Source organism: Rhipicephalus microplus, chromosome 1, assembly GCF_043290135.1.
Source record: "Rhipicephalus microplus isolate Deutch F79 chromosome 1, USDA_Rmic, whole genome shotgun sequence".
Lineage (NCBI taxonomy): Eukaryota > Metazoa > Arthropoda > Arachnida > Ixodida > Ixodidae > Rhipicephalus > Rhipicephalus microplus.
The window spans coordinates 44,493,021-44,517,446 of record NC_134700.1 but is presented as its reverse complement, the minus strand read 5'-3'; the positions used below and the strand labels follow the sequence as shown (position 1 = coordinate 44,517,446).

General features: G+C 45.9%; 1 protein-coding gene across 6 annotated transcripts in view; it reads left to right on the top strand.

The window, feature by feature from the left end:
* The window catches only part of lt (vacuolar protein sorting-associated protein light), a 635,043-nt gene that overhangs the window by 50,636 nt on the left and 559,981 nt on the right, over positions 1–24,426 (top strand). For all 6 annotated transcript variants that reach the window (XM_075896022.1, XM_075896056.1, XM_075895809.1 and 3 more), the window contains one exon: positions 6,695–6,790. In XM_075896022.1, coding sequence (XP_075752137.1) covers positions 6,695–6,790 — 96 coding nt within the window. The remainder of the gene's footprint in view (positions 1–6,694; positions 6,791–24,426) is intronic.

Genomic DNA, 24,426 nt, shown 5'->3' with positions numbered 1-24,426 from the left:
CGAGGCACGCACGAAAGCTAGGCGATGGACCAGACAGGAAAGGGCTAGAGTAGAGAGTGGTGAACGGATGGATAGGGCAAATCTGACTGGCATTCATAAATTAGAGGAGGCGTTACTACAATGCATGAGCGCACGAGACCTAGAATACAATAAATTTATTTCCAGAAATACAAAAGTTCTGGAGGATGCCACAGCTTCACTGGCCTGATACTCTGTTACAAGGCATACGTGGCGTTTGTATGAAAAAAAATTAGGAACATTGTTAGAAACTCAAACATAAACTAAAATATTAACACAAATGTACAAAACAAGATGTAGATGTTATAAAGATTAATGAAAGAAACCACAAGGCATGCACACAATGCGAAGCACACTCACAGCGAAAGCTGGAAGAGCGGCATTTCAGAGCCTTTTTCAAACACTGTTTGTGTGACTGCTACAAGTGCACTTACACAGTACTCCCTGCGCTATATCTCATCATAATTTTTGTGTAGGCATTCACCATGCCATCATTCGTTATTCTTCGGAAAAGTGTGGTATCCACTGTACACTTGCAAGGAATTTTGTGCATTTTTTAAAGCTGCTGCTGACGACGATGAAGAATTAGGCCTGAAGCTTTAGTAGTGGGTTGGAGCATTCCACGACCAACTCGTTATGCAATTAGCATTGTTTGACATCTGGTTGTTTCTTGGCTGTGCTAAAATACTTTATTATTTTTTGTGATGTCACGTAATCTGGCAGCCTTGTGCTCCATGTCGAGCTAGTCGACACTCTCTTTCGTAGTGTTCTAGGTGCATGTGTACCATGACTGCATTGATGCGGTAGCCCCTGTTTATTAAAGCCGTTTTTTGCCCTATCATCGCCGTGTCTACGTCGCCGAGTCCTCACATTTGGCGCAGTCGTCGAAGAACCATGCCACGGAAGCTCGAGCCACTCATTAATTTGTGTGAGTTAGTGGTTGGTGCCGGTGGCCCGCATCTCTGCCTTTGCCGGCGTTAAGCCATCTTCAAGCTTGCCTGCCCGTCCATCAACTGCAATGCCGCTTATTACAGCGAAAGCTGTTATGAGATCACTCGATCACGCGCAGTTGCATGTTGTCCGGCGCCGACGCCGGTGTCGGTAACCACATTGCGTGAAGTTAGAAAGAAAACCTTGCACCAATGACACAGTGGGGCTTGAACCCGGGTCTGCTGGGTGCACCAATCAATGGCACTGTGGCACCAATGGCATGAAGTGGCTCGAACCCGGGTCCGCTCGGTGCCAGGCCAGTATTCTACCACTGAGCTACACCAGTGCTTGTGACTTGTTGTCAAACTTGCCTTAGGCAGGCTTGATGTCGGGAAAGCAATCACGTTAATACGACTTGTAAAGCGCTTTAAAACAGCGAAAAAATAACCAGTCGTCGCACAATGCGATTAGCATAACGTGTGGACCATCTAATGTTCTAACCCATTACAAAAGCTTGTTCTCGTTTCCCTATTAACTGTGGCGCATACCCACTACAGCCATAATTTCTCATCGTTGTTAGCCACTGCATGGACAATGGGCACCAAATTCTCTGCAAGTGTTTAGCGGATACCACGCTTTTCAGAAGAATGACAAAAAATATAGCAAAGGGTGGCCTACTACCCAAAAGTTTATTATGAATGCCCTAGTGGGTACCAAGCAAGTGTGCTTGCAGTAGTTAGCTAATGAGTGTTTTGAAAAGGCTCTGAAAGGCCGCTCTTCTAGCTTTCGCTGTGACTGTGCTGCGCCTATCGCGCTGGCCTGGCGTTTTTTGTTTTAAGTGAAATGAGGACACTGTGGAAGACCTCCATAGGTTCACAGCGGACTTTATACGCCATGAACTTTCGCGCTGTAACCTAGAGACGACTGACTCAAAGGAAGACATGATAGGACATGATAGAACGCTTGATTCATGACATTGCCCGGAACCGTCAATTGTCCGGTGGGCCCGACTCGACAGCTGAGGAATCGATTTTAAATACGCAAGTGGTGAGTGACCTACTACAGCAGTTTTCGATGTTGTCTCAACGCCCGACGTTTCCAGTTCAAGTCACTACGTTGCCTGACCTTTCGGCCTCGTTACCAGCCTTTAGTGGTGATGGTAACATTTCAGCTCACGAGTGGCTTGAAGAACTCGAGCATACTTAAGGCTTAGCGTCATGGACGCCATCTACTCTTCTAGCAGTAACGCTTGGTAAGCTCCGTGTCACTGCTGCAGATTGGAAAAGCATGGCAGGAAACCAGTTGGACACGTGAAAGAATTTTAAAGCTGCGTTTGAGAACCAGTTTAGAGACAAACTTGCACTTTTGTAGTGGCAGCACATAATCACCAAACGCGTCTAGTCACCCAGTGAGAGCCTCGTTACCTACTCTATGGAAATTGCGCTTAATTTCAAGAATTTCAGTCCAACTGACAGATTCTCAGCGCATCGAATATGCCCTACAGGGGGCACAGCGGCTACCAACTGCACAGCGGCTGCCAACTGTGAGCGCATTTTTTGCCATCGCCGCCCAACTCAACCGAACTATAGAGCATGCCTCTGTTTTCCCAAGTCAGCCGCCGATCGCAGCCAGAACATCATCACGAATGCCTCCCATGCCTGTGCAGCAGATTAGTATTATGAACGACACATCTTCGTCACAAATCGATCTGGCTCAGTCATCAGTCTTGTGTAGCATTTCCTCGTTACCATTGTAAAAGCAAGACAGTCGTTACTCTGCAATCAGTTCTAGAAATGGCGCACCTGCTTATCGCCCTGGGGACGACCTAAGCAAGGCCACATGCTATCATTGTCGGCAGACTGGCCATCTTGCATTCAAGTGCCCTCATTCTTGATGTAATGCTCAGAGCTAGCAAACGAGTCTTCCTTCCATGGTGTGCTTTGAAGCTTCAGAGCCACTCAAAGATCCATTTGTGCAGTGTGCCGTAATTGAAGCCTACATTCCACTTGTAGGCCCTGTTTATGTGTTTCCAGACAGTGGTTCCAAACACACAATGCTCTGGCTGAGTCTTGTTGAATCTTCGAACCTGCTACCATGGACCAAGCCTGCCATATCTGTTGTAGGTGGTGGTGCCGCCATGACACTTATGTACTCACATCACTGTGAGGCCTATTTTAGCAGTGCTTGAGGTTCTAGTTCGGGCTTGAAACCTCTTGCCTTAGATCCTGGGGGAAGACCGATTTGAAGCCGCTTGCGCTGAGCTCATTGTCCGGCCACCTCATCCAACAGAAATTCGCCATCCTAGCACGGGTGTTGTTATGCAATGCATGGACAAGCCGCTGCCATAAATGTCTAATGCAGTTGTGCTATCTGATAGCTCTATGCCTTTGTTTACGCAAACGTCTTCTATATTCGGTTCGCTGTTTTCGCCATTGCCGCACAAACCCCAGCCCACATGGTTATTTGTCAAATCAAATGAAGAGTTACCTAATGGGATGCTACACGAACCAAACGCGGCGCAACTTTACTCGAATGATACCATAATGGAATCGCCATAGCCGCAGCTGCGCGATGCTTATGTAAGTCCCCAGTTACAACAAGAAGTCACTGCAGTTCAACACGTATTGCACCAGCATGTAGACAACTTTGGCACTGATGACAATGATTTGGGCTCTACAAAGGTACTGACCATTCTACTGAATTGTTGCCAGATGTATGATCATACATATGTTGCCTGCATAGATCCAGCAAGGAGGATGACGATTTTATTCAAAGACAATCTCAAGAGCTTCATGCTAGCGACTCAAGCATCAAGACGGCACGGCTGGAACCAGCACGTTGCCAGAGAGTTAGCCAGCCACTGCAAGATAATGAATTGAAAAGGGAGAAACAAAAGGAAGCCACCTACGAAAATGTGTCAGTTCTCTGTGTCCTCAGATGGCATCTCAGCTGTAAGATTGAGGCTTCGAGAGATAAGGGACCAGCAGGTGGTGGGGGCACGGCCAAGAAACAAGCCACCAAGCCAGCTGCTAAGCCAATCAAGAATGAGCAACACAAGCCGAGTCAAGGAAGCCTAGCTGCTGTGAAGTACATGAAAATGGAAAAGGTGTCACAGGAAGCAGCTGCCTTCTATCGCGACAGCCGTGCGAAAGAGGCTCAAAAGAAGCTCAAATATCACTGGGCTCTGGACAAGAAATAAGAGATAAAGGTAAGAGGTGACCATATTATTGATGGAATCATCGCTGAAACAGTGCAAGAAGAGGCAGAAGACCAGCACAATATGTGGGATTTATGTACTGAGCAAGTGGAACATCTGATAGAGTGCTAGCAGAAACTTCGGGACAACATTAAGACACGCAGAAAGACCAAGCCTCAGACAAAGATGAAGAGTTTTAAGAAGAACCTTATTTTTTCAATATTCTGGGAAGATATTGATGTTTTGGTTGCTGTTAGACTGTGAGACATGAAAAAACGGGGTCGGGTGTGATCTCAAAAACCCATCGACAACTTAAAAAAAAAAAAAAAAAGAGGAGTCGGATGTGAGACGTCACGTAATCTGGCAGCCTTGTGCTCCATGTTGACATAGTCAAGACGCCGTTTCGTAGTATTGTTCTAGGCGCATGTGCACCACGACTGCATTGATGCCGTAGCTCCTCTTTATTAAAGCCGGTTTCACCCTATCATTGTCTTGTCTATGTCCTTGAGTACTCGCATCATACTAACGCAATAATTTTCCGGAGATGAAGCATGCCTAGGGGTCAGTTTGCGACTGGAGTTGCAAGCATGGGCATGGATCAGTGGTAGAACACTGGGCTTGCATGCTGGGGACTCAGGTTTGAATCCCATTGTGTTGCTGCTGCTTTGTATTCACTTAGCTTTTTTTCATTATTTACGTGATAGTGGTTATGGACACCGGTGGTAGGGGTGACGGACAATTACAGCGCACACGACCAGTGTTGTAATCTCATAACAGCTTTTGCTGTAAAACAAGTTTGATTCACAAGAAGACAGATATATATATATATGCAAGAGTTAAAAAAAATTTCACATAAACGACTCTGGACTAGTAAACATTGAAAACAATAATACCAAAGAAAAAAAAAGAATCACGTTCTATCCTCACATGTTTACAAAATGCATCTTAAGTTCCTTCGCTGAAAAGCGCTTAACATCTTTATATTAATTTAACATATGTGGCACATTGAGCTGTAATGACTGTAGGCTATTTATTATGAAACATAGGAACATACCACTTGTCACTTTCTGGTATTGGCGGAAGTGACTGTAAATATCAAAGATGCAATAGACACAAGAAAATTTCTGAAGGCACTTTTAGAGAAATAAAAAAATATGAAGCAGGCAAAAAGTGTAGAGATAGTCTATTGATTTTATGATTTAGGAAAGCTGGCCGTGTTGTCTCCGAAAAACCCTTATTGTCAATGTGCCCAATCGTCTTCTTTTGCAATGAAAATATTTTCATAATGTTTGTCGTTCCAGTAGTCGCCCACATGAAGCTACAATAAGTTAAATGGGAAGAAAATCAAATGTTAAGTTTTGCTTTCTGTGGAAAAAGATACCTACATCTAGACAAAACACCTGTAATAGCTGACAGTTTTTTGGAGACATTTTCTACGTGTTTATTCCAAGTAGGGTGCAAAGAAAATGTAACGGCTAGTAATTTATGTTCCAGAATTTGCAGTTCTGTACCAATAAACATTGTTTGTTTGCAAGTCAGAGATTTTTTTTTAGCGTGAAATAACATGTAGTTTTTCTATGATTTTTTTGGGGGCAGTTAGTGATTGACCATTCAGATAGCTGAAAAGTAAATCATTGCATTGCTTCATTAATTTATGCAAACCAGACAAGAAATAAGAAGAGTAGTGTCATCATCGTATATGATAAATTGAACAGTGGTATCAATATTAGTTCTCTTATTAACGTAGAGGTTAAAAAGCAGCGGACCTAATAGTCTACCTTGTGGCATGGCGTTTAGTATGCAAAGAAAACAGGATTTTTTGTCTTTTATGCAAACTCATTGTTTGAAATCCATTTGATAAGGCTCAAATAATGTTAATTAAGTGCCTCTAAGGCCATTCGACAATAATTTTTATAGTAAGATTTTGTGATTTATGCTATCGAATGCCTTACTAAAATCAATGAAGAATGCTTAAGGGAAGAGATTTCTCTCAATATTTTTGCAACCTATTGCAAATGCCTCCAAATAGGCAGAAAGCTGCAAGCAAATGCACTATCATTGTTGCCAGTGTGAAGAGGTCGGCAAATAAATGGTCACACCACATAATAGCCATAACGATGGGTAGCTATAGGGCAGTTTTGGTTTGTGCCCAATTTCAACACTGGTGAAATTTTAAGGCCCATTTTCGTTCCGAAAAAAGGTGCACATTGTAATTAAATAAATACGATATTATCTATTCCTGAATTTAGGTGCTGTAAAGATTGTTTCAGAAAAGTTCTAAGGGACCCTCAGCACTCCTTGAGCATGGGAAAAAATATTGGCGTTGTCACCACACAATACACAAGCCAAACATTATTTCACTAGATACAATTAAATGGCACTAAATGTTTCTTGATCCGGTCGCCTGTCTTTTATTTCTGGCAGCATTTCAAAAATTCTGCAAACCTCACGCAAAATCAACCATCATAGACACCTGAGATTGTACTGGCAGGATGCCAGTAAAATAGCCATAGCAGAAGAACACTGCAAATCGTCTTCTTTATTTTGCAGGAAATGGAGCCAAAGCTTCGATATGAGCGAATCCTCAACGACATGCCGGAAATCTTGCGCAATGGTGCTGCCAGCTGTATTGCAGTACACCCTAAGGTGAGCACTGTTTAGGATTCAGGATTCTTAAGTCACCAGTCTACAGCTGGGAACATAATGAAAGGGAGCACTGAAGTGACTGTACAGAGGAAATAGCAATTAACTATGTAAGTGTATGAACTTGAGCTTGGTAGTACATAATCGTAGCAGAAAGAGAGTGCAATACAAACCAAAAAAGAACGAAAACAGGACTAGTGCTGACTGCTAACAGATGCATTTTTTTGCTTCGCAAATGTATATATGCTTTCTGTGAAGACAAGAGGAAAATTTTCTAGTGCATGTGCAGGTGCCCTGATATCACTAATAGTGCGAAGTGCTCAACTACAGAGGCACTTAGACACTTCCTAGATGGGGAGCTGACACATGAATAACCTGCAATACAGATGACAAAGGCTTCGTATATCTCAAGGGCACAGATGTCTCAATAGTGGCGCACTGGGCACGTCTGGTGGAAGTTTGGGGTGCATCCACACTCAGTACAATGTATTTTCAAATTGCTACTTGTTTTATCTCTGATGTTATAGAAATGTTGTCCATGGAATTTATTTGTACAGCGCCTGTTCTGTTTTACCGTGAGACGTGAGAACCTCGTAGATGACACCAACCTTACACCAAACAAAGCATGTGACATGTTTTTTCATGCATAGTTGATCTGCAGGACTCGGTTTGTTCACTCTTCTGTTCAGCTAACCAAGTTTTTGGGTGCTGAACAACCCACGTTAACCCTGACACGTACGGCAGCTTTCTTGATGCAGTGTTGGACATGCCATTTAGATAGGGTATGACAGCAACCCTTGCTCCTTTGTCGAAAGCTCAGGTGACAGTCTAAGAATGAACATCACTGCTCTTTTGGGAGGACTTTCAGTGAACTTGATGGAACTAGTCGGGACGGGTTGCCATCGTTAATCTGTGAACTTTATGAGAGAAGCTCTTTGCAACTTGATCAGAGCAAGAACTGATTAAAGCATTTTCTATGGCAGAGAGCGTGATGGTGCGTTTGTCGACCTTGGACTGATGAGACACAAATAAAAGAAGTGCCTCCCCTGAGCGGAGCTAACACTTCCAGGCAGTTTTTCCACTTCCAAATGAACTATCCCGTGACAGGAGCCCTGAAAACCGGCTAAAAACTGTATTTTCAACATTTGTGCCAAACTCGCACAAAATTGAAGAACAAATACAGTAAACGAAAAAAAATTCTTGACTAGAAATTATGTGCCCTAATATACCAGTTCTTTTTTTAAACCTAAAGGACCCTGCCGCGGTGGCCTAGTGACTAAGGTACTTGGCTGCTGGCCCGCAGGTCGCGGTGTTGAGGAAAGGAACGAGCCGCCGTGCCCATGGCGAAGCCCACCCGTCCACCTCTTCTTTATTCCGAATGCACTGACCTGATCTTAATGATGATATCACCAGTCCTCGTCTTCTACATAATTTTCAAAATCCTCCGGGCCCCCACAGTGGCGAATGACGATGGAGAACACTAAGATCGCACATGGGTTCAGATTATACAATGTTAATCAATACGAGTTCTGTGTCAGTCTTTTTATAGAATAATCCGGATTTCTTTCGGCAATTAGCCTTCCACGCTCTTGCCAGTGAACACGTCACTTTCAGGAAACTGCTTTCTACGATTGGTTTCCTTGGGCAGGAAGGTCTATTACGCAGACTCTTCCGCAAGTTTCTGGTGTAACTGTTCCTCAGAACTTTTTTTGATTTATTTTTATTGGATGCCCTTGCCTTGGGAGCATCAGCCTTTTCACTCTGCATTTGTCTGGCCAGTCTTATTCGGGGGGGTTGACGTCATGACTTTCACATCTTCGCAAAAGTATGCAGAGCCAACCACAGTCTCTATAATCTTTTGACTTCTGTGGCTTACCTGAAGTGCCGTAGTTTTGATAAGTATTAGCAGTAGGCTTCTGTTTTCTCGTTGACTTTAAATTTCTCATTCCTTGGCGAAATGACCTTGATATCCTTTCATCAGGCATTAGGTTGCACAGACGTGAGGACTGCAATACAACAAAATCTGGCGTCTTCGGCGTGCAATCACCCTCAAGCTCTGATCTTTTGGATTTCCACTGATCTTTTGGATTTCCAGATGCCTTCTGCTTTTCCTTCGTACAAGTCTCTTCCAGCATGTGCATTTAAGTTGCTGTTACTGTTGTGTTATTGATAGTGTACGCTGATGAAAGTTCTAAAGGCGTGGGCCAGTTCTTTGCAAGTAGCAGTTGTTTTGTACGTGCTTGGATGCTCGTTACCGTGGTGAAATCGGCGACTTTCCGGCTTCCAGCACGTTCAGCAATTCGTCGCGAGTCTGAGTCGTCTAGCTTCCATAGAACAAGACTGCTGCTGAAGAAGCAAAGGCTAGATGGCGGCGCCACAGATGAAGAGTGCACGTTAGCTTGCACATCTGTCCAAATCTTTGCCTGATGGCCTTCAAGCGAGCTTGTTGAGCATTTAATACGTTCGCGATCTTGGCTAGAATGACCTTGGCTAGAATGATCTGGTGTTCATTAAGCTCTGCTTTGCCCGTCGGAGTTTCCAAGCAATCGATATGAACTGCTTGTTCTACTTCCTTATCGATTTCTTTAATAAGCTTGTAATGCTCAATCGAAATTCGATGAATATGTCGTAACTGACTTATTGAGGGACGCTCCACGGGTATTAGACGTTCAATGTTGGTGATGGCTTCCGTGACGGCTTTGAGCACTTCATTCCGCCTTGCGAATAGGGCCTCCATTATCCGTTCCAGTGTCGGAAACGTGAGAAATCACTGGCCAATCACGGCACGAGGTGAAGTCGCAGTAAACGTGGTATCTGTCACAGACGCTTCGCAGCACGAAGTCTCAAGCAATGTCGAAATGTCATGCTTCTTGATCTGGTTCTTGGGAACGGTTTGGCTTCGCACATCAGCTTAAACCGACGGCGGCATCACTAAAGTCCCCCAGGCTTCAAATGCGGGCGAAAAATCGTAAAGTCCGCTTGGTCTCACTTCTAAAGGTCTTGTCTCCCGGGTTTCACGGCACCAAAATGTTTAGGAAAAGAACGAGCCGCCGTGCCCATGGCAAAGCCCACCCGTCCACCTCTTCTTTATTTCAAATGCACTGCCCTGATCATAATGATGATATCACCACTCCTCGTCTTCGACATCATTTTCAACACGTGGGATCGAATCCCGGCTGTGGCGGCTGCATTTTTGATGGAGGCAAAAATGCTGTAGGCCCATGTGCTTAGATTTAGCTGCACATTAAAGAACCCCAGGTGGTCAAAATTTCGGGAGCCCTCCACTACGGCATCTGTCATAATCATATGGTGGTTTTGGGACATTAAATCCCACATATCAATCAATCTCGATTTAAGCCAACAGAGTGGTATGGTGCAAAAACTAGACAAAGATGAGAGGATACAGTGTACAACTAGTAAGTTGCCTATATAAGAGAGGCACAACTTAGCGGTTGTCTTAATTTTATTTCCAACGGTTTCGACTGGTGGACCGGTCTTCGTCAGGATTCGCTAACAAGTGCGACGCTATGTGAACTTGCCCCATAGACATGGTTGTGCAAGAAGGAAACTGGAGAGAGCGACATATTAGTGGTGTTTTACATGGGTGACATATGCTGTGTCGAACAGTTCTCTTCGTCTCATTCGCTGGAGCAAGCAAAAAAGAGTAGAGAGAAAGACAGAAGGCTGCGAGAGGCCTCATTCAAAGTGCTGCACGGGTCGTACGTATACACGAAAAGCAAATAAATGGGTCCGCAGAATGTAAATATTTTTGCACATCTCTCTCTCACAATATCACCTATTCCCTCATGTTTGTTATTTTTTCCATTTTCACGTTTTACCTTTTTTGTATTATTAGTCATTCCGTTGTGCATTTATCTGTAAAGGGGAGAGCCCAATCAGCGCCAGCCGGTTTCAATCACAGGGGCTTCGGGGAGTGATACAAAGGAGCCTGATACGTGCGTGCAGTCATATTGACATGTGTCTTCTGGCTCTAGATTTAATCTTTACTTGTCAAACAGCCTTTTGTGCTTTCACCATCTTGGCCCTAAAATCTTTGGAGGGCAGCGCAAATTGGAGGGCAGCGCAAAGGTTTGGTGGCGGTTCGTAGGCGCTTTCGCCTCGTGGAACGAATTCGCACAAGCTTTTCACGCGGAGTTCGCTTTCATTGACTCAAAATGCTGCCTGACGAAGGAGCTTGAGCAGTGAATGCAGCACCCCGAGGATAAGTTAAAAGGATTCGTATACATGATACTAACATACTACGATCGCATCGGAGAGCCAGTGACTGACGAAGAAAAGGGGCAGCGGGTGCTCCGCCAGATACAGCCGCATCTGCAAGACCTGGCTGAAGGGTCTTCATTTACGACCTTGAAGGAGCTCGCTGCGACGGCAGATGGTTTGATGCAGAGAGCTTGGCGGCGTTGGCAGTGTAAACCGCCGCCACCGCCAGCAAATTGGGTTGAAAAGTACCTGGCATTTCAACCACACATGGCGGCCGCTAACGCTCTCGGACCGCGACCAGTGACGGCCGCTGTGGGTATGACTGCACCTACCGCATCGTTCTCGCCATACCACTGGCTACTACACCCTGCAGTGGTTCAATCGTCATATGTCCGTGATCATTACATCCGGCCTCTATGGTTCCTATGCCAATGCAGCTGTTAGCCTTCGCCTCACCACCGGCCGCTGTTGGCAGTAGCCCCCAACACACGACAGGTCCCCTCCCAACGCTGCGGAGGGATTGGCCATGTTTCCCGCCAGTTCACTGTGACTAGGCAAAATGTGCTGCCCACGTGTTTCAACTGCTGTCGACCGGGGCGCAAGCAGGCGGAGTGCCCAGGCAGTTGGTTTCCAGGAAACTGACATTGGTAGGTGCTGTACCGGCGGGCATCTACGACTGTTGCGACTACTTCTGGCCGAAAGGAACCCCTGCTCGATATGTGCATTGTAGTGACGACGTTCCAGGTGCTCCTAGACAGTGTATGCCTTCTGGGACAACAGGCGATGGCTGCCGCCGAAGCCACAAGGGCTAGCCATAAAAGAGAGATATGTGCGCTCCGCTTGGCCGCAGGCTGGTCCCAATCTTCTACCTTGCTCCAATACAAGATACACTGGGTAGCAGGCTCTCGCTGGCAGTGTTTTTTGTGTGTGCCCAACCTTGGTAGGGACGTAGTACTTGGGAGAGACTTCCTGACTGTGACCGCAATATCACTTCATGTTGCACTTGGAGGTTGGACAATCAGGACTGAATCACAGTGCATGGTGCCTTTCGTCAAAGGAGAGTGCCACGTTAAAGGAGGGCTGGACAGCGAAGAGACCGATGACCTGCAAGTGATATTTGCCGAGCGACCTGAGCCTGCTGCCAACTCGGAGATCTCAACTGCCAATAATCTCGTAGACCTCACGGCTCAGGTCAACGTAGACCCTCATCTAGCATAAGTGCTTGAGAACTTCAGTGCAATCATTACTACTCCAGGTTGCACTACACTTTCTGAACACTGCATTGACACTGGGCATAGCCAACCTGTACGTTGCAAGCTATGCCCTGTCAATGCTGAAGAAAAAAAAAAGGCCAATATGGACAGCTGTATCACTGATCTCCTGGAAAATGAACTCATATGCCCAAGCACCAGCGAGTGGACAAGTGCTCCTGCTCTGGTTGAAAAGAAGTCCAGTGGCTTCCACCTTGGTATTGACTATCGATCACTGAATAGCCGTACAAGGGTGCCTGCGTATCCCTCGCCCAGGACTGACTGGCTTTTGGCAGAGTTGGTTCAAGCACAATGGTTTTCAAGTTTTGACCATTCGCAAGGGTTTTTCCAGTTCCCAGTGTCTGAGCAGGATATTCTCAAGACTGCATTTATCTGCCACCAGGGCACGTATGAGTTTACTAGGATACACTTCAGTGTTAAGGTGGGCCAGCAACCTTCCAAACTTTGATGGACACTGTTTTGGATGGTGTAAATCACAGATCTGCAATGGCATTCTTCGGCAATGTCTTAGTTTATTCAGACACTCTTGATGACCACGTAGAACACATTCAGTGTGTATTAGAGTGCATCAGAATAGCAGGCCTCATCATTAATCTAGACAAGATCCAAATCTGCCGCAATTCCTTCAAGTTCCTTAAACATGTCATTTCACCTGAGCAGTGTAGACCTGATCAAGGCAAGGTGGTTGCTGTGTTGCAATACCCTCGACCAAAGACAGTCAAACATCTTCAAGTCTTCCTAGGCTTGGCGGGGTATTATCGAAGCTTTATACCTCAGTTTTCTCTCATAGCTCACCCCCTAACCAGTCTTTTGAAGAAAGGTGCAACCTGGCAGTGGACCAGTCAGTAAGAGGGTGAATTTGAGAAACTAAAGGACTTTCTAGTTCATGATGCAGTGGTGGACCTCCCTGATCTCAACTGGCCCTTTGTGGTTGAGACGAATGCTAGTGGTATTGGAATAGCAGCTGTACTTCGCCAGGCAAGCGCTAAGGAATTGAGACCTGTGTCATTTATAAGCAGGGTTTTAACTGAGGCAGAGAAACAGTACACAGTTCAGAAATGGGAATGCATGGCAGTGGTTTGGGCAGTAGATAAATTCAGGCCTTACCTCTAATTTATGGAATTTGAAATTCATTGCGACCATTCTGCTCTGTCCTGGATGTTTCATACAGATCAGGCCTCACGAAGGGTTGCGCAGAAGGTCCTTCGGCTGGAAGGTCTCAACTGCAAAGTCAAGCATAAAAAAGGACCTGCCAGCATTTCAGCTGTTGCGCTTAGCTAAGCTCCCTTGAACTGTCCGGACAACCCAAGCCAGACTCAGCCTAAAACATTGTTTCCCCGTTACCATCCGAGTTAGTTGCCCTTCTTTCTACGGCAGATGATATCACTCTCCTGAGTGATGTTGAACATGTGGTTGAGCAACAGAGCGATGATTCATTGCTTGCCAAACTGAAAAGGGTCATGCAGGGTACGCCACTACTGGAGAACGACCCCCTATCACGCCTAATTAAGGACTTGGCTGCTTCGACACAACTGGAGTCCAGTGGGTTACTCAACCAGCAAAGAGGAAACCAAAAAGTGCCTTGGCTACCAGCGTGTTTTCGGACTCTAGGGTTTAAAATGACACATGATCACCTCACTGGCGGTCATGCAGGTTTTTTCAAGACATTGCACCATGATTCTTCTCGCTTCGTTTGGCTAGGTATGCGAGCAAACATATCTGACCATGTCAGATGCTGCAAAGTTTGCCAGCTCAACAAGGCCCATCACCAAAAGCTAGCAGGCCTTATGAACAGCCAGTGGGCCACTGGGCCAATAGAGAAGCTTAGTGTAGACGTCATTGGACCACTACCGCTCACAACAAGGCGCCACCAGTACCTGCTGGTAGTGGTAGAGAAGTTTACAAAGTTCATTGAATTGTTTCCTCTGAAAGCCGCCACCACCCAAAACATTGTTGACTGTGTGCGGCAAGTCTTCAATTTCTAGCGACAACGACCGGCCATTCATCCGCACACTTCGGTAAAGCCTTCTGAAGCAATGGGGCATCAAAGACTGTCATACTGTGCCTTGCCGCTTTGCAGGACAGATGGTAGAACGCCATAAAAGTACAGTTAAAAAATGTCTTTGGGCCTACTTTACCAATCATAAGGAGTGGGATTCACATATCCCTGAAATTTCCTTTCCCCTCCGCACCGGGGAGAGTGTTGTGACAGGTTTTACACTAGACTTCCTTTGTTATGGCAGGGAGCTGCATACTTTATGGGAGTTGCCTTGCTCCAAGGACAATGCTTAACTGCCTGCTACAGCCTATCATGCCTTCTCTGAAGAAGTTTGCCAGTGTTTGCCCCAGATCCTTAAGTTTACTCACAGGCAACAAGCTGTGGCTCAGGCAAAACAAAAGGCATATTACGACCACCATAAGCGGCCAGTTACTCTGAAGCCAGGCGACCTCATTCTCTGGGACAGCCATACCCTAAGTAATGCAGCAACAGGCGTCTCAACCAAACTCTCACCAGGACGCTCAGGTCCCTACAGTGTTATGAAGAAGATAGGCACTAATGATTTCCTGCTGACAGATGACACGACTAGGCCCCATCAAGGGAAAGCTAGAGAAGTACTTTGGTTTGAGCTAGCTCGTTTATAGTACTCATTTTGAAAAGGGCAGCATGTCGATACGCTGCCCTTTTGAAAATGAGTCAAAGCATAGCTCAGGCTGACCAGCTGACAGTGTGCCATCAACCTCAACTGGGCATGTTGGCGATGGGTTCACGTTTGTGGGAATCGAAAGCGCCCTCCTACCTGGCACCTCGTTCCCCGGCCTGTCGCGCGCGCGCCAACAGTGTAGCTCGGGCACGCATAAGCACCGGCATCCGCCAAGATGGCTGCCGAGGCACCTCTTGGTCTGGGCAAGTCAAGCGTCGGCTAAGTCTCGCCCTGGCATGTCTGGGCACGCTACGCTGGCGTGCTGCACGGGCCTACGACACAACGTAGCACCGTTTCTCTTTGGGCGCGCGTGACATCCTCCTCTCCTACTAGCTATGTTGCGTCCGACGATTCGCTCGTCACGGCAGATGCTCTCAGGCCTCCACGAGCAGTCGACACGCTGCTCAGCAGGCGGATTCTCGGTCGCGCGTTCGACTTCGGCCCATGTGCAGGAGTCGTCGCGCCCTAGGCAAGCGTACTTGCTCGGTCTTGCAGAGTTCCCTATACGGCCTGCAAGCCCGTGAGTGTCGCACTGTGCTGCATCTTGGGTTAATAAACCCGTTGTTGTTTTCCTTCCTCGTGCGTGGTTTCTGCACCGTTTCGGAAAAAACGATGAACCCTGCCGCAGCGTCGTCGCACGCAGCGGCAGTGGAGGACGTCGCATCCCTACACGGTTGCGCTTAGTAGGTAAGCCTAGTGCAAACCTATCTCCACACGTTCTACGGGGGGGGGGGGGGGGGGGAGAGGGGTGCTAAGACTGTGTGGAGGAGGCGGCAACCGGAAGGCAGAGACATACCTGCCAACTCTTTCGATTTTTCGTAAAGTGTAGGAATTTCTACCGGCCTTACGATTTTACGTATCTTCTCTGAAATTTTACGAAAAATATTTCATTTCTGATAAAAATAAAATAAAAAGTGGCCTCTGTGATTGGCTACGGCGCATTGCCGCAGCTAGTCCCGGAGGCTACAAAAACGGCATTGTGCTATATTCTGCCACCAGAATGGAACAATATGTATTGGTGTTATCATTATCACACACCTGTGAAGTCTCCCGCATTGTTTGGGAGACTCCCGGATTTCGACCATTTCTTTCATTTGTACAGTTGCCATGAAAATCTCTCAGAAATCGAAATTTGTGTGTGAGGCCTGGTTGCATAGACGAAAATGCTGTTCAATCTGTTCCAGGATTTTTGAGAGCCACTGCATTTCATTATAAACGAATTTGAGAGGCGGGGGCTGAGGGCGAGGTTAACTCTTTAACGAAGTCTTGCTTCCACTCAGTGCAGTGAAGTTCCAACAGGCAGATTCTCCATCTAGAGGCAGCAATCTATCCCTATTCGTTGCTAGTTTCTGTTTGTGAGAAGCTTCGCAGACAGTCAAGAGTAGGTGTTGATGGGGACGCTTTACAAGAACCGACTCCTAAGACGGTGGCGGTGATACCGTATCTGCATGGTATCTCGCATAAAATCATGAAAATAGGCCAAAGAGCGGGCGTGTCAGTGGTTCTTTCCACACCGAATAAATTGTCTCGGTTATCTGTCGGAACTAGTCCCCTAGAAACCACCGTGAGCAGCTGCAAGATTAAGCACCGTAAAAAGTTTGTTGAGTGTGCGACAGGGATTGTTTATGATGTACCTCGGTCTTGTGGACTTGAGTACGTAGGTCAGTGAGGCAGGTGCCTTAATTTAAGACTTCAGGAACATTGCCAGACAGTAAGAAGCGCAGGACGGGATGGTTTTTTGGCCGCTCATTGTTCCGAATGTGGGTGCCAGCCATTGTTCGAAAAGACAAGGGTCTTCGCATCCCATTCTAACGAAAGCATAAGGCTTGTAATCGAAGCTGGAGCAATCGCTCGAGGCAGCTGCATCAGCAAACGATCAATAGCACTATCTGTAAAGAATTGGTGTTGCACGTGAGGGTCCGGGGTGAGCATGTGGCTTTTTGCAGTCTTTTTTGACTTTTTTTGGTTTTGTGAGTTTTTTGTTTTTGCGTCTTTTGGTTTCTGCTTAAGCAAGTGATGTTATCGTCTTTTTTTGTAACACAATATGTGTGTCGTAGCAGTAATAAATTAGTTGAAATTCTGTGCTCGTCCTTGTCTCATGTTATTTGTCGGAAGTTTTCGTGCTGAGAAGTTCAATACTGGTGTGGAATGTCCCGTTTTCGCATCGATGAGCCGGTCGTTGTGGCAGTCCGGAAGGAGGTTATAGTGAGCCAGAACGTCCGAGTCGGTGATTGTCTCGGAGACGTCGGTAATGTGCAGGTGCAGCAAGTCGTACGTCTTGATTGTGGACTGAATCGCCGATCAGAGCTCGAAAAATGTTGGCGGGTGAAGACCTTTAAGGTGGGATCCTGGGTAGCAGCAAATGTTGAAACCGCTGTCGGTAAGGTAACGTTGCTTAATGACTTGGTCGGTGATGAAGATGCGACGGCCTGCTAAGGAGAACTGATGCCTGTTAAGGAGAAGTGATGCCTGCTAAGGAGAACTGGGCCTCAGCTTGGTGTAACCATACCTTGGGCGAGCTCGGCTAAAGCAGCGGAAACTTGAGAGCAACATGCCAGGTGTCGTGTGGAGCAATGTGTAGCATGCCGTCTGCAGGAGCTTTTGATGTCTTTGTCAGAGTTGGCAGGCACAGTGAGGTTTTTGGAAGCCTTGCCAGTATGCTTCTGTTGCTAGTTCGGCAGTTGCTGTTGTAGTTGTACTTGCGGGCTTAGAGCGGCATAATCTTGGAAGTCGGCCATGGCGGTGTAGTTTTGTCGGTTTCTGGGTCACCACGTGGGACCACCAGATGTGGGATGCCGGGTCGAGGAAGAATGGATCCCAACATGAAAACATAGCTGTTTATTCGATCTATAGGTACGGCATCGTATCAAGCATACTGACGCTACGCTCATCAGAGATGGCGTAGCGTCATCTCTGATGAGCGTAGTTTCATCGGAGCAATGATGAAACCAAGCTTGGCAGCTTCGATTTTATAGCCACCAGTGGTGACGTAAGCCTCCGGTGAAGCTGTGGTGGGTTTTTTCCTTATTAGAAGCGTGCTGCAGGAAGTGGCCTTGTCACGCCGGGCTAACCAGTGACGAGACAGAGGCTGCGCAGGTGTGTGCGCAGTGATCGCCGCAAGTGTGTGTGTGCTTCTTCGCTTTTTTGCCTTTTTTTTATTTTTCTCTCATGTTCTCTTTTTTATTTTCTTGAAACACATAGTACTTTCTGATGCACATTGTAATAATAATCAGTGCAGATGGTGCTGACCTATTATAGAAACGGGCTTTCAAAGCCTTGTATGAATTCTTATTACTTCACTCGGACGAAGGCTGCTCCACCAGCTGAAAACATTAAAATGGCCCTGCTACACTTTTTGAGCAACACTTTTTGAGCATGGTGAAAAAACACTGCCGATTGGTAGTACAGGCTTCCGAGAACATGCAAGCCAAATGTTATAGCGCAGCATGTGGCCTGGAATTGACAATAAATTACCAAAGTCAGCTAAAAATTGCTTTCTTTTCTCTAGACAAATGGTGTTAGACGCTCAAAAATCACTCATAGCAAGCCCATTTATTATTCATTGGCTGATTTGAACATGGCACGCTCGGTTGTTACAGAGATCGCCGCAAAAGACCGTCACTGGTCCACGCGGGTGCGCGCGATCGCACTGCAGAAGCCGCATATTCGAAGAAAAAAAAGAAAAAGAAAAAAGTGCTGAAGGTCACAAGGCATGCTTGACGTTCTTTGTTTGCCCCTCCCATCCCTCCCTGCTTAGCTTCGAACGCTTTCGTCAGGACAACAGAAGAGAGAATGCGATAGTCGCACCTGGAATCGGAATAGGCTGGTACCCTGCTCTCGGCCTGCTACTCCTTTAGAATCTTACAGTCGCAACTCGCCAACGATTCCGATGATGCACCTCAGCCGTCAGACCTTGGGATCTCAGTTTCTTGGAACTTTCCAGAACTGAGGCGTTTGACGAAACAAAGACCACCGTCATCATTAAAGGACTATGAATGACATTGAGTGCTATGTAGTGTCTACTTATTGTTACTCTTTCTGAATGATTGTTCAAGTTTTTGAGGGGAGGGAGAATGTTGTATTCTGCATGTGCGTTATAACCTAGAAAGCCCTGGGCATGCGCAGATGCCCGCGCAAGTGCCTTATGTCAGCTGACATATGTGTATATTAAACATCATGCATTAAGAACAGAGTTCTTTGAGGTACTGAGTCGGTGTAGTCACTTCGCAGTCCTGCGGCTCTCCGACATAGTTCGGCAGGGCATAGCAGCAGATGCAACATAACGTATTTACTCGGGTAATGAACCCATCTTTTTTTTTTTTTTTTCTGAAAAGTTGAAGCTTGTTTTGGCGGAGGGTTCATTACACGAGAGAAAAACGTCACGGGAGTTATAACAACAACAATTTCGCATGACGGCATTGCTTGTTATTGCTTGGAAAATGGGCGACGAGTTGTTTTTGTAGCCCAAAGCTCTTGTTTTCTCCCTTAACGAACGCGCACGAATTGGCACCGAAGTGTCGTTCAGCCGCTTGGTTCCCATGCTCCAGCGCCTGCTCAACCAACTTTAACTTTAAAACCAGCCGTGTAGCTAGCGTAGAGACCGAATGCACCCTGTGCAGCAGACAAACCCGACAGCAAAAGCACAGCATCGGATGGCGGCGCACAAACGTTGCGGGCGACATGCTGTCAACGCAGTGGGTGCTTTGCTTTGGGTGATTTGCATGGTCTCCGAGATGGTGTGCGCGGGGTTACACGTCGACAACCCGCCATCTCAAACGCCATGCGTTTGTTTTTTGCCTTGTTCTCGTGCCACTCTGCTTGTGTGGCCCTAATAGCAAAAAGGTTTCTCCTGTATTCGACAGATGGTGCTCTGGCGCAAAAAGCGTGACTTTAAATTTATATTGACGATGTCCGCGCTTGCGTTGCTTGCAACTGTTTAGCATGGTTGCAAAGCTATGCTCTGACTTCTTTAGCGTTGTTATTTTCTGCTATAATGTCTTGATTTAACGTTGTTTTGATTGGAAATGGCACTGGCTATCACACTGAAATAAAATGAACAGATACATTAGTATTTTTTTCTTTTTTGAAGGACCAAGGGGAAGGAGGGTTATTATGCTAGTGGGTTCATTACGTGAGTAAATACGATAATTTGCCCTTATATCAATCAATCAATCAGTCAATGAGCTTTATTTTCATGAATAAATATATGCAATTACAGGGATCTTGGGGAAAAGTGCTTTACTTTTGTGTCTTCAGTCCAAACAAAAAAAACTGTCGAAATAAAAGCAAGCAAGGCTTTAATATCGCCAAAATCCCGCCTCCTGCAATGCAACAATTTCACCTACTTAACACCTGCTAAATTTCACCCGCTAAATTTAGCGAGAGAACTGCTAACTTGGCAACACTTCTGCCAGGATTTGTGCGCCGCACTGAAATATAGCTCCTCGGGGCGGTCTAGTAGCTAAGGTACTCGGCTGCTGACCTGCAGGTCGCGGGATCAAATTCTGGCTGTGGCAGCTGCATTTTCGATGGAGGCGGAAATGTTGTAGGCTGGTGTGCTCAGATTTGAGTGCACAAGAACCCAAGGTGCTCGAAATTTCCCGAGCCTTCCACTACGGCGTCTCTCATAATCATATGGTGGTTTTATTACGTTAAACCCCACATATCAATCAATCATGCACTGAAATATAACCCGAGGTCAAGGAAACGTTGTTGACTGTTTGTGGAGAGCTCCTTGGTTTTAAAGAACCCAAGAAAATGCATCCAGCCCTGCCACAGTAGTCTAGTGACTAAGGTACTCGGCTGCTGACCCGCCGGTCGCGGTATTGAATCCTGGCTGTGGCGGCTGCATTTTGCGATGGAGGCGGAAATGCTTTAGGCCAGTGTACTCAGATTTGGGTGCACGTTAAAGAACCCCAGGTGGTCAAAATTTCTGGAGCCCTCCGCTACGGTGTCTTTCGTAATCATATGGTGGTTTTGGGACGTTAAACCTCACAAATCAATCAATCAAAGAAAATGCATCCACAAGTTGGCAGATGAAACCCCACAAATCAATCAATCAAAGAAAACGCATCCAGGAGTTGGCAGATGTCCGATCGATCTTATCGCTGGTCTCTTTAAATGTTGTCCAGAACAGAACCAGAAAATTGTCGGCATACCCGAAAGTCCTTATGACACTAAATTACCCGGTGACTCCTCGCAGTTTCCTGAAGCAGTCTGAAACAAGCAGCAGGTCATCTTGAATCAGTACTATGCAGGACCCATCTAGCTCCTCATGCATGACGTTGTCTTATCAGTTGATGGTGAAAGAAAGGTAGAGCAGAAACAGGTCTGTGAACTGTATGACACCTGTTCCTACTGCGTTTTGAAAGCGATTTGCACCATACCTTTCAATATTTTCTTAGACACCATCAGCAAAAGCTGGCTGGGGTAGAGAATAATAACGATCCTTGACGTCAGCTAGAGAACCTTGCGCCCCGAGTGAGCATGTGTTGAGCAAAGTACAGCGATACTTGTGATGGTTTGTGAACGATGAACGAGTCTTTCACTGGGAACTTCTTCGTTACCACGCCTATTCAAATTGATCACCCGTTATTGACGCTTTCGATCCTCGATTTTGGCATATGGAATTTGTTGCACACCCAGAACTTTCTAGTAATCAGTCCAGCCTCTCAACTTTCAGAATGAATTTGAATTTGCTCATTCTGGCAACATAGTGACTTTGATAGATCTTCTCGCTAACCAATGTGCGTGTTTTGTTGAGAAAATGCAAATGGCTGGCGAACTTGACACAAGTGCATGCTCCTAGTACTTATGCTACAGTAACATCAAATTTCTGTAATCAAAAGAATCTTTGTAGCTCTAATATCAGTTCAACCTGTCAGCTTCATTATCTGACAGTATTGAGCAGTAAAATTACCAGAAATTTATGCCAGCTATTCATTAAACAGCTCTTGCTAGGAGCAGGGCAAAATTTGTTCTACAAAAAAAAGGTATTTCTGAAGGTTCCCCGTATGTGTAAAGTATAAAGGTGGCCTTCCCAGCCATTTTTCAGCAGCTTTGGTTTCGCTTGTATCAATATATCAGACATAGGGCCTCATCTTGTGTCGCTAGCTGCTCCTATGGCATTGTAGTGCCACGTTAGACTGGCCAGCAGGCCGCGCAGAAAAAGAGGTGAGCTGCGTGGCTCCTGATGCGCGAGCAACGAGGAAGGCAGAACGGCCTAGCTCCCGGCCTGGCTGGACGCTGCAGCGGCGACTCCGCCTACCCCTGCATCCCAAATAAAAGCTGTGACCTCAACACAGGCTCATCGCCGCCGTCTCGCCTCTCCTTCCTCAACAGCATCATCATCACTCCCGCATGAGTGCGCACCCGCGCTGCAAAAAACACGCACTGCTCGAAAATCTTCCAACTACATCTGAATTGAGTGAGGACGAGCTTAGAGTCTGAGGATCACAGCATCTCAGCTTCAGTATTATGGCGACGAAGTTTTGCATCAGCCCGAGATATTCCCGACCGTTCATGGGTTTATTTTCGAGCTCAACTTGTCTTCTCCACTGCAAGTGTGTAGCTGCTGATCTTTGTGCACACTCTTATTACCTAGTTATGTGTGAGGTCCACACATCGTCTGGTGCAGTGTGCTGGCGCTGGCTGCAGAGCTTCTCATCATGACAAGAAGGTCACCAGCCCATCTTGGCCCTGACTACGAAGCAGCGCGAGACATTTTAGGATCGTGCGTGATATTATTCTTTACTTATTTATGTACAAAAATGCAAAAAATATGCTTACATATATTGTCATGAAGTCATGACACTGACGAAGGGCAGACGACTTATACAAATGAAAAGTGTTTATTTAATTGCCCGAACTTGTGGCCATGTAACAGAAAACTAAAATTACAGCAAGACACTGGCACTGATAGCGACGACTAGAACGTTGGCCGTCGATCAACTGACAAGCTGCGAAGCATGTCGGCATTTGTACACTGGCCATCGGACATTCTAGCGTTATCGCTAGCGATGACGTGGGTTCCAGAATAATCTGAAAGGTTAACGAAGTGGGCATAATCTTAACAAAATGATCTACTACAGCCTCGAAGCTTCTCTAACACTGTAGGTGCGGTTTGCGCTGAACATAGTGTAATGGGGCGATAACGAAACTTGAGGAAAGGAACGTGGCAATATATTGGAATTAATTGGAACGTCAACCTATGTGGAGTGAGATGACTCAAGGAAAGATGTGACGCTAGACGAAATAGCGAAGTTTGTTGGACATCTGATTTTCAGAGAGATTATTCACATCAAGGGCATCTATCTATTATAAAACATTTGCAGACTCTTATTGCAAAAAAAAAAAATATTACTGAGAAAAGTGTACGAATTCACTCGTGTCTCAGAAAAACAATCCAAGCAATGCTTCACTGCAAAGAACAAGCATAAAAGCAGTACTTCGGTTCCGATTTTCTTTGCTCATATGAATAGAAACACTTTCCACAACATTGATTATTGTTTATATTGCTCCTGGGTCATTCATCCTCAAAATTTATATTCTGAATTTTCTTCGTTGTAGGTATTTTTGAAGATACGGTGTTTTTATGACACTGTTTACCAGCTGACAATGAAGAATTACACACTGTTTCAAATATTTATTCATTTGAAATATTTCCTTACTCTACAACATATATTTCTTGGAGAGAGCTCTTCATTGTTCACCGCTTGGTATGCTGCAATGCATGCTGGAGTACTTTCAAGCTGGCAATAACGTTTTTCCTGAGACATATGAAAAATGACTGTTGTCACATGGTAACGAAAGAGTTAAGTAAGATCAAGCCCTTATGCAGGCATACTCTCAAACATTTATGCCAGGTTGCTGCTTCAGAAACAATCGCTCCGAAAAGGGGAACCTTTATCCATCTTCACTGTAAAAAATGCTTAAAGTCATAGTTCTTGGGAACCTCTCAGGAAAACTTCGAAGACCGTCTTTGGTGAATTCTTCAAGAGCCTTTTTCTTGGCTTTGGCAGAATAAGTCTTTTGCTCCTAGGAATTTTTTTTACAGTGTTTTTGTAGGTGTTCTCACATTAAACATGAGATGCTAAGACCACTATACTGCCTTCTTTGTTGGATTGAAGGAGCTTCAGGTCATCCCTGTGGAGAGACTGCACAACATTCACCAGGTGTGGCCGCTTCCTACCAGTCAATTCAGACACCGAGGGCTTGGCAGTCCCTTTTTAAAGACAACCACAAGGTCCTTCAATCGGGCAAAGAGCATTGCCATTTTTTGGGCATGTTTCTATACTAATGTTGAATTCCAATGGCGGAGTCGGTGCAGCCGACCGACTTCGCGAGCGAGCATTCGACTCTGGCGTAGAGCAAATCCTCCAAATCCGCCATCGGAACACAGCCCGCCCTGCTGGAGCAAGGCGGAAGCTGCCGCGTTACCCAGGAT